At 42.5% G+C, this 11,064-nt stretch overlaps 1 protein-coding gene across 6 annotated transcripts in view; it reads left to right on the top strand.

Moving 5' to 3' along the window:
* The first annotated feature begins 472 nt into the window (after positions 1 to 472).
* The window catches only part of Myo5a (myosin VA), a 231,618-nt gene continuing 221,026 nt past the window's right edge, over positions 473 to 11,064 (top strand). For 3 of the 6 annotated variants that reach the window (XM_029561942.1, XM_029561943.1, XM_029561941.1), the window contains exon 1: positions 473 to 959. In XM_029561942.1, coding sequence (XP_029417802.1) covers positions 933 to 959 — 27 coding nt within the window. In that variant the 5' untranslated portion in view covers positions 473 to 932. The remainder of the gene's footprint in view (positions 960 to 11,064) is intronic. The other 3 variants (XM_029561944.1, XM_029561945.1, XM_029561946.1) reach the window with 2 other exon arrangements.

Raw genomic sequence — 11,064 nt, 5'->3', positions numbered from 1 at the left:
TCAGCAGCTATTTTCAGCTGATATGGGATTGGAGCCTAGGATCCGGTTGAGGGGGAAGGAGGGCTGGGACACAAAGACTGGCAAACTTCTGCAAACGTAGTCTAAGAAGGCTGTCCTCTGGGGTCGTATTGTCTTCGGGTTCAGGATTCTGTGTTTTAGAGCCGGCCCCTATGCTCCTGCATCAGGAAAGGACCCGACTGCAGACTGGATGGGCTGCGCGTTTAGTGACCATGGACATCCTTCACCTAGAACTTCTTGTCCTGCAGCTGTCAACAACGCCCTCCTGGTCTTGTCGGTTATGCAGAGGCCTTGCACACACATGTTCCCTCCCTAAGTCCTCTCTCTAGAAATAGCTGACGGGAGGAGCGGCCTCCAGATCCACGAGGGCCCTGGGGTGCGCTCCCACTCTGTCCCGCGCTCACGTGGACTGGGGGCGCTTAGGAGGCACGGGTGTTGGGTCCGGTTCGCGCGGGCTGATGATGCTCCATGCCCGCGGCCGGTGGGAGGCAGCGTGAGCCCGGAGCAGCGTCCTCCCGCTCCCACAATGCACAGGGCGGCGGCGGCGGCATCGCGGGTAGCTGAAGAGACTGAGGAGGCTGAGGAGACAAGGCAGCCGAGGAACCTGAGGGAGCGGGGAGGCTGAAGGGGCTGAGGAGACGAGGAGGCTGCGGCGGCGCCGACCCCGACGCTCCCAGGCACGCGCCCTGGTCGCCCGCGGCTGCTCGCTGCGAGCCGGGGAGTGATGTCCGCGAAGCTCCCGCCGGCCGTTCACGCCTGACGCACCCCGCCCGCTCGGCCCCACCCGCCGGGGCCCGCCCTGCTCAACCCGGCCCTTCCTCTGCTCCCCGCGGGCGGCTGCTTCTCTGGCGCAGGCAGCCGCCACGCGAGCTGCGGCCTCCGCCCAGGCGGAGGGCGTCGGTGCGGGGCCCATCATGGCAGCGTCCGAGCTCTACACCAAGGTAACGCGCCCCGCGAAGCCGCGTCCTGGGGAGCGGTCGCGAGGCCGCTGCTGCAGAGCGGGAGGAGCGTGGGGGCAGCTCCTCTCTGCGCGGCCACTCGGAACCGGCGCGTCCCTTCCCGGCGCTGCGAGCTCGGCGTCCCGGCGAGGCCTGCCCGGGGTCTCTCCCTGGCGCCCTGCCACGCCTCCCGAGCCCGCCTGGGAGGGTTTGGGAGTGGAACCGGCCGGGTGCCCTGGCCTGGACCGCCCAGCCTGGGAACCGTCGTGCTGATGGGGATGCTCCTGGGGATGCTCATGGGCAGATGCTTAAAGTAACATCCTGTGCTGGTGGTGTGCGGCCGTCAGCCTTTCTGGGAGGTTATTTTGCACTCTGCAGTCCGCTTCACCTTTAGCTGTGGGCTTCTGGCGGTTGCCCTGGCGTGCAGAGCCCTTGGGAAAGATGCAGCCCGGCGATGGCGTGCTGATGATTCACAGGCAACACTGGTGGCTGGGAGTTTGCAACCTCCGCGTTATCCCAGCCTCCTTGGACCTCAAGCCTCACCCTCCGTGCGGGCGAGCTTTTCCCTTTTGGGTTTAGTTTAGGGGAGCTGGCAATCTTTTCTGTCTTAAACCGACACCCATATTATCTGGATCTGGTAATCTCTGGCATATTTCGGAGAGCTGTCCTTTTGAAGACTGATCTGAAAATTTGGCTCTGGAAATGTGTGGTTTATACAATCATGGCATTTAATACTATGGTTTTCCATAAATGCTTGGCCAGCTATTGATTATCTCTAATTCCACTTAATAGAATTGCTGTAACTTTACAAGTTCACATTTGTGAAATTTTAACCATGATCTCTGCCTGCCCCTCCCCTCTCTCACACACACGAACACAAACTTGACATGCTGGGGACTGAATTTAGGATCTCAAGCAAGTCCTCTGCCACACAGCTACAGCCCCAGCCCTCTGGAATCGTCTTTAGCGTCCTGGAATTATTCTTATAAATGCAACTCAAATAAGCCCAGGGCCCAAGTTGCAGCCTAGAGGAAAGAGGTCAGGACTTGGCATCCAGATACCTGCATCTGGCCTAGACCTTGCCACTAACTGTGTGACCTTGGGCAAGCCACATGTCTTCTCTGGTTCAGTTTTCTTACCTGTAAATAGAGTTAATTATACTTGTCCAGCGTTCCTTACAAGCTATTGTAAGGATTAAATGTAATAATAGTTGTGAAAGCTTTCTGTGACTATGAATTTATCTTCAAATATGAGGTATATGATTAATTTCTTTCAGCCATGAGATGAGGAGCTTGAATGAACCTAGGACCTCTTTCTAGCCCCAGAGAGCACAATTGAAAAATTTCTCTAAATTTGGTAATTCCTCTAGGTATGGTAGGTCTCCAAAATATGACTATAATTGGAAACTGATGAAAAGTCACCTTATAACTTATAATTCTAAGTGTTTTTCAAATATTAACTCATTTAATCCCTAAAATTAATGTATGAGATAGATACATGTATCAGTAAACGTTCCTTAGTTACGTTATCCTGTCCTGTCTGTCCCCCACCAGTCCGGACAGCAGTCCATCTTCAAGCTGCTAATTGTAGGCTGCTTAAGTATTGAATGGATAGTAAATTGTTGAACTTTAGAGCTGCTTTTTTGCCCACAAGATAACTTGTAAGAAAAAAATTGAAAAAAAAATGTTGTGATTTTCAAATTGTAAGGTTTTGAGCTTTCATTGTAGCTTTATGGTAATAAAATTTACCTTTTAATTTTCGTAAAGACAGACTGGTTTAGCCACCGAAATTGACATTGGGCCTTAAGGGGCCTTTTCCTAACTTCATGTATAGCTAAGAATAGTCTGGTTGCATAGTTTCTTGTTGACTGACTCTTCCTCTGAATGGGCCTTAGCTTAATAACAGACAGGAATATTTATTGAGCATCCTGTATGACAAATACTCTGATGTTGAGAGTTTTTAACAATGGGCAAGCCGTAGCCCTTTCCCTCATGGGCTCACAGTCTGCATCTTAGATTCGTGACCCACTTTGAATCTCCAAGGGCATAAACTGCTATTACCTTAACAACAGGCAGTCAGGTGACATATTTATTAGCAGATATTAGGAATTGTGCTGGGACATCTCAAAGGTTGGAATGATTTTAGACAACTGGGTAGTAATTATTAGGAGAAGAGGAAAAACAGAAGAAGAAAAACAGAACTGTCCATGTAAATATAAGTATTTTCCCTTGCAGAGGATTATAGAGAGGGAAGCTCTGGATACATTACTAGGAAAAATGTGTTACTGACATGCTGTAATTAACGATATTCAGCATTGTGACTAAATATGAAAAGTGCCCTTTTAAAAATTACCATCAGACCTTATAGGTAGATTTTGATGTGTGCTAAAAAATCAGCTCCTGTTAAAGTGAAGGGCATGAGATTGTTCAATTTATAAGTTAGAATGATAATGGTTTTGTCATAGCAATTTAGCAAGGCTTCCATTTCATAATTCTTTTAAGAAGTTTAAATATTTAAGAGCAGTAACTTGGTACTTTTGCCATAATATTTCTCAAAATTGATATTAAAAATTGACATGATTAAATCTGTTTGACCTAAAAATTTTTTTTATTTATTATTTTTATTTTATGTGTATGAGTGTATTGCCTGCATGTGTGTGAGTGCACCCATGTCTTGCAGTGCCGCAGAGGTCAGAAGAGGGCTTCGGATTCCCCTGGAACTGGAGTTAAGGACGGTTTGTAGCCGCCATGTGGGTGCTGGGAATCGAACCCAGGTCCTCTGCAAGAGCAGTCAGTGCCCTTAACTGCTGAGCCATCTCTCCAGCCTCTGTTTGACTTTTTTCTAGGGTGGTACTGAGGATTTGTTGAATTTTTAAAACTACAGCATTATTGCTAGGCATGGTGGCACATGCCTTTAATCCCAACATTGTGAGATTGAGGCCAGAATGGTCTATACAGTGAGTTCTAGGCCAGCTGGAGCTACAGGGAGATTTTGTCTCAACAAAACAAAACAACAAAAAATCTACAGCATTATTGGTGTAGTCTGTACAGTTCATCAGTGTAAAATATCTGGTTCAATGATTTCAGTATATTCACTGAGTTGTGTGATTTATTTTTAGGTCCACTAGACAGCTGTTATGTCAGTTGCTCTGGCGATATTTGCTAGTTTTGACTTGCCAGTGGGTATCTGTATGGTAATGTCACCCACTGGTGCTTTTAATAACTACAAAGATTCAGCATTTATGGAAGAGTTTTATCACTTAGGCCAGCAGTTTAATAAGTTGCATGTTAATCCTTCTCACATGAGGATCCTGGACACCATTGATAGCACATGAATTCTATAGAATGGATAAAAGTACCTGAAGTGTTTAATTAAAAGTCATTATGGTACATGAAGATGCTAAGCATTATAACAGAAGAATTCAACCTATAACTCCAAAGCCTTTTAAATTTTGCCAGATGAAACCAAGTTTGTAGGCAGTAAACTGCATGTTTGCTACCTTATTTGCCTTTTCCACATTTTATTATATACCTACTGAAACGACATGGCCTAGTTGTGTGCATGAGTGTGTGCGTGCGTGTGTGTGTGTGTGTGTGTGTGTGTGTGTATGTTTTCTGGTGTAGTTCCAGTTTTATATTTCACAGCATTGTCCCTTCAAACCATCATTCCTGGAAATTGTAATATTTTGGTGTTGAAAGTTCATTATCTGATCATGTGGAATTTGGCACGAACATCCACTTGTCTTCCAGCCTCCAGTACGCTCTATTTGTGTTTCCTTCTGGTGTCTCTAAACTTGTTAAGAGTAACTGCCCTTCTAGTTCCTTAGGTTGGAACCTTCAACATCCTTTGCCCTGAATCTTGTATTCTACTTCTTTACCAGTTCTAGTTTCACTTGACAGCCAGTTAACTGTTCAGATTCTGACCCACTGCTAGCACCTTTTCCCCCTCTATGTCTCACTGACCTGGATACATTTCCATCTTACTATCGTTATGATGGATGTGTTTTTAGGACAGCTATATCATAAGTCCCCTGAGATGCTGTTTTGTTCACCTCCTGTAGATACCACAGTATCATATACAGAATAAATGTTTGTTAAATAAGTGACTAAATGAACATTTAACAGAGAGAGTTATAGATTGAAAATAATGACATGGGGACAGGCATAGTGATGCACTCCATTATTCTTTGCACTTGGAAGGCACAAGCAGAAGGTTCACCATGGGTTCAGGACCAGCTTGGGTTTTATAACAAGACCCTGAGAAAAGATAAAAAGCAGATTATAAAAAAAGTGACTAAACAAGTAAATACATAATCAGGCATGCTGAACAGGATGAGTAAGAGGAGAATTGGGGCCAGGGAGGCCCAAAAGCTGTGTCAGGAAACAGAATGGAAGTCTGGTAGACTAAGGTCTGTGTAGAGAAAAGGTGTGGGGAAGAAGGGGTTAAACCTGAGAGACAAATCTCTGAGTAGGATTAGCTAATGAGAAGAGGAGCTAGGACAGCCTTGGAAAATGGAATCTGATTCCTAGAGACTATGCAACTTGAAAGTTACTCAGAGTAATTCTCTAATTGCTTAGGCAAAGCAGTATGGTCATTAGCTGCTTTTTAAATTTGTTTCTGCCTCTTATAGTGTGAAAGTTCTATGTGTATTGTCCAGTGTCTAAAAGATTACAAAGAAGTTCTTAAGTCTAATAAGAGTTGCCACTACTGGATTGTTAATTTAAATCGTCTCGGTATTTTGTTGTTGTTGTTGGCCTTTTGAGACAGGGTTTTCCTGTAGTCCCAGCTGGCCTGGAACTCACTACGTAGAGCAGGCTGGCCTGGATCTCACAGAGATCCACTTGCCTCTGCCTCCTGAATGCTGGGATTAAAGGTGTTATCTGATCATGTGCTCTGATTTGGAGTTTGGCACAAACATCCACTTGTCTTCCAGCTTCCAGTGCTCTCTATTTGTGTTTTCTTCTGATGTCCCTAGGCTTTTTAAGAATAACTGCTCTTCTAGTTCTTCAGGTTGGAACCTTCAACATCCTTTGCCTCTGCCTCCTGAATGCACCCGCCCCCTTTTAAAGACAGGGTCTCATGCTGCAGCCTGGACTGTTCCGGAATTCCCTCTGCATCCTAGACTGGCCTCAAATTCATGACAGTCCTCTTGCCTTAACCTCCTCCCAAATTATGGGGTTATAGATATTAGCCACCATGCCCAGATATGACTTTTATTTCTTGACAAATATATACTGAAAGTAGAGAAATTATAGGAGAAATGATCAGAGTAGGAAAGAAATATTAGAGGGATAGAACTAGAACAATAAAGGTGAACTGGAAACATGGTGGCATATGTAACATCAAGAATGGCAGAAGTGGGGCTGGAGAGATGGCTCAGCGGTTAAGAGCACTGACTTCTCTTGCAGAGAACCTGGGTTTGATTCCCAGCACCCACATGGAAGCTAACAACTGTTCTTAACTCCAGTTCTAGGGGATCTGATACCCTTTTTTGACCTCTGCAGACATTGCATGGCAAGGTTGCACTTACATACATGCAGGCAATATACTTACACACATAAAATAAAAATAATAAATATTTTTAAAAAGAATGGCAGAAGTTAGGGCTGGTATGTTATCTCAACAGGTAAGGGTGCTTGCTGAGGATCTAAGCTTGATTACTAGGACTCACTTGGTAGAAAGAGAATCAAATCCCTCAAGTTAACCTCTTGATCTCCACATGCACACTGTAGCATGTTGTATATGTGTGCATGTGTGCATGTACACACATGCAAATAAATGTAGTAGTAGTTAAAAACATTTTTAAAAGTTTATAACATTTCAGTTTAGTAGCTGTTAGCTTGTTAGAACTTGAAATAAATAAGTGCATATTATTTTAAATGAATTTCTGTACTAAACATTAAAGTTTATGTTTATGTAATACTTTACCTCAAGTTACAGTATCAGCTTAGTTGTAATACATGAGTTAGCACTTGGGTAATTCATGAATGTTATTTCTCACATACCATCTTGTCAAACCTATCTTTAACAGAGGTAAGCAGTTAACTAGTTAGAGTTGATTTAGTTGGATGTAAGAGGAACCCAACTCAAAGCCAGAAAAGGGCTTTATTTGCTTGCAAGATCTGAAAGTCTAGACATGGTTAATGTGTCACTGACTCTCATGTGTTGTCTGACATTGTTTTCATCTTCAGGACAGCTGGTTTCAGAGTGAACAGTAGTAGCATCTGCAGATCACATGATTATATAGCTCGGGACCTGCAGGAAGAGGGCCTGATAGAGAAGTTCTTGCCCTTTCTGGGAGTCATGTGCCCTTTGAAGATGTGCTGTAGGCAACAGGGGAAGAACACTGTTCTTTGGTTAAGTGTATACTTGGCCAGAGGCCTGGGGCTTGGATAGGTATCATGACTGATAGTCCTACCTAGTCCTACCCTGACCTTCTGGTCTGGCTGAGAGCATTCCCCATCAGAAGGAATAGTGCTGAGTAGACAAAATGAACAATCACCCTCAGTCCATGTTCTCTGTGAATAGATCAAGAAAAATGATAGGGATTGAGTTCTACTACTTCTGATCTTTGAGCAGAGTGGAAGAGTTTTGCATAATCAGGAAGACATTAGGTATCTTTCCACTAGAGAATCATCTTGAATTACAAAAAACAAAAACAAAAAGCTATGGAAGATCTGTTCAACCAAAATTAGCAATGACATATGAGAGATTGAAGATCGAAACATGAGGCCTTAGAGAGCCCTGTGCTACCTTTTCTGTTGCCTTTTCTGCTGGGTTTCCTCAGGGTTGTATTTCCCCTTATTTTCTTCACATCCTTGCTTGCATACATTAGCCTCTTCTCCCATTTTCACCCAGTAATATGTTACACAATCTCTCTCTTCCTTCCCCTTCCCCTTCCTACTTCCCACTTTCTCTCCAGCGTTTCATGTAGCTCGGGCTACTCTCAAATTTGCTGTGTAGCCACGGGTGGTCTTGAACTACTGACTCTCCTGCCTTAATCTTCCCAGTGCTGGGATTATAAGTGTGTGCCACCACAGCCAGTTTATGTAGTGCTGAGTGCTCAAACTCCAGCCTTGTGCACCCCTAGTCTTCAAGTGGCACAATTTCTTAAGTCCCTTGTTTTTCCTGTCCAAATTGCCACTATATATCTCTTGTGATGATGTATCTTCTGTTCTCACCTCTTCATCTTCTTTATGTCCTATTTTTTTAATCTACAAATACTTAATGTTCAATTATAATTTGTCCTAACCAAATACACACACCTACATTCCTATAAAGAGATAAAATAGTTTTCATATGAATTGTTAGTAACTCAGATTCAGGAAGTGCACTTTACCCTTAAAATTCATTCACTTTTGCTTTGTTACCATGTCCTGAATCTGATATCTCAGTACGAAGCAATTTTTATGAGTTTGTGTAACTCATTTTCTATGAGTATGAATAAATGAATGCTTTTGTGTTAGACTAGTTTTTAATCTAGTTACACTAGACTAGTTAGACCTTAGTTTTTCAGTATACTGTATTGTGGTAAGAGATCATTCTCATGTCAAAACATTTTGTATCAATACTTAACTATTATTCAGGACTGGTCTCTAGCTACTCAAACTGAGATGAACCTAGTTTGACAAGCCACCTACTCAGGTTAGGAGCATATTCCTAGACATGTTTTCCATAAAATCAGGGACATATGTATCTTAAGGAATTTAGATCAAAATACAGATTAAGTTTTCCACAATTAGCAGTGAATTCTTATATTCCAAGTAGAAAAGTTAAACTTACCATAGATAATAATTGCATTTTAATGTTGCTGCATTTAAATAATTGCAATTTAACTGTTGTTGTTTACAACTTATTTGTTTCCTAGCCTAGGTGGAATTTCTCAGCCTATGCTCTAATATTAAATTGGGTATTATTTTTGGCAAGGGTCTGTCCTTTGTATTGTAGGATGGTTAGCCAAATCCCTGACCTTTATCCACTAGCTCACTGGTACCCTCCACCTCCAGTTATGACAACCAGTACTTTCCAGACAATGCCAAAAGTCTCCTGAGGGGTCAGGTTGAACCCCTACCCTGAAGCCACTACTCCAGATCTTAAGACTTACATCAGGATAGGAAAAAATAGAGAGTTAAGAACAGAAACAAAGATTAGTTGAAAAAACTTTTCAAAAATTGTTGACTTATAAATAGGAATTGTTTTTGCTTATAGATATAATATATGGTAAGCTGGGCCTGGTGGGATAGGCTTATGATTCCAGCTATTTGGGAGGCTGAGGCAATTCAAGGCATTCCAAGTCAACCTAGTGAAATCCTGTCTTAAAATAGAAACACAAAGCTGGGCGTGGTAGTGCATGCCTTTTAATTCCAGCACTTGGGAGGCAGAGGCAGGTGGATCTCTGTGAGTTCAAGCCCAGCTTGGTCTACATAGTGAGTTCCAAGCCAGCTGGGGCTACAAGAAGACCCTGTCTCAAAAAGACCAAAAAATAAAAAATAAAAAATAAATTTAAAAAAAAGTAAAAACACAAAAAGGTCTGGGGATATAGCTCAGTATTAGGGTGTTTGTTTATGAGACCATAAGCTCAATATCCAGCACTGTCCCCTTCCCCAAAGAAGAACATAATAAAAGATATACTATGTACAATTTGGAACATACAAAGGAAGAAATTTAAAGTAATACTACTAAGATTATTACTGTTGGCTTTTTTTGTAATGCTGATAATCTAATACAGGTACCATGTATGGTAGACAAGCACTCTACTACTGATTTATACTATACCCTCACCTCAATTTGCTTAAGTTTTTTACCTACATAGATAATGGTAAGAGTTTTATAATTATTTTAATGGCTTCTTAATGGTTTTAAAAAACTATGTATTGAGAGTTTTTTATGTCATTAAATATTCATTGAAAAATTTTAATATGTATAATATTCTAGGATCTGGATATTCATAGTTTATATACTGCTAGTCATTAGAAGTTAGTTGCTATGATGGGCTTCTTTGTATATAAATCTTTGCTTGTTATTTTTATTTTTTATTTTATGTGTATGAATGTATTGCCTGCATGTAAGTGCACCCATGTAGTGCAGTACCCACAGAGGTCAGAAGAGGGTGTTGGATTCCCGGGAACTGGAGTTCCAGATGGTTGTTAGCCATCATGTGGGCTCTGGGACTTAAACCCAGGTCCTCTGGCAGAACAGCAAGTGTTCTTAACCACTGAGCCATCTCTCTTTTTTATTTTATGTGTATGAATGTATTGCCTGCATGTAAGTGCACCCATGTAGTGCAGTACCCACAGAGGTCAGAAGAGGGTGTTGGATTCCCGGGAACTGGAGTTCCAGATGGTTGTTAGCCATCATGTGGGCTCTGGGACTTAAACCCAGGTCCTCTGGCAGAACAGCAAGTGTTCTTAACCACTGAGCCATCTCTCTAGCCCCCATATTAATCAATTTTAGACAGTTTCAGAATCCATGTCTCCTTGGTGAGAATCGACATTTGTGTATTGGGTAAGACAAATTCAGTTCACTTTTAAAATTGCACTTTTGCAGCCAGGCATAGTGGTACATGCTTTTAATCCTAGCACTCAGGAGGCAGAGTCAGGTGGGTCTCTGAGGGGCCATCCTGGTCTACATATGAAGTTCCAGGCCAGCTGGGACTACTAGGAGACCCTGTTTCAAACAAACAAAACCAAAAAGCACTTTTCATGTGCATCGCCTCAGAGTTGGGTGATTAGATGTCCCACTTCTAGGAGATACTTTTAGTACCTTTATTTTGTTTTGAGAAATCCTTCTGGGTGGAAATATATACATTTATTACAAAAATTTAATCTGGAAACCTTAACTACTTTTTTTGAGACTGTCTCACTATGTAGATTGGCTGATCTGGAACTCACTATGTAGACTAGGCTGGCTTTGAACTCACAGAGATCCACCTGCCTTTGCCTCCCTGAATACTAGGATTAAAGGTATGTACCACCATGCTTGGCTCTTACTCAGTTTTTGCTCCTTAATCTTTGAAGAAAAAAGATGAGTTAGAATTTTAAGAGAGAGAGAGAGAGAGAAAAAAAAAACCCTGCAGCAGCTTGTGTTGACTGTAAATCATATAAATTAT

This window comes from Nannospalax galili, unplaced genomic scaffold, assembly GCF_000622305.1.
Source record: "Nannospalax galili isolate Female #2095 unplaced genomic scaffold, S.galili_v1.0 scaffold213, whole genome shotgun sequence".
Classification (NCBI taxonomy): domain Eukaryota; kingdom Metazoa; phylum Chordata; class Mammalia; order Rodentia; family Spalacidae; genus Nannospalax; species Nannospalax galili.
The sequence above is the reverse complement of the archived record's forward strand: the minus strand, read 5'-3'. Positions and strand labels throughout refer to the sequence as shown.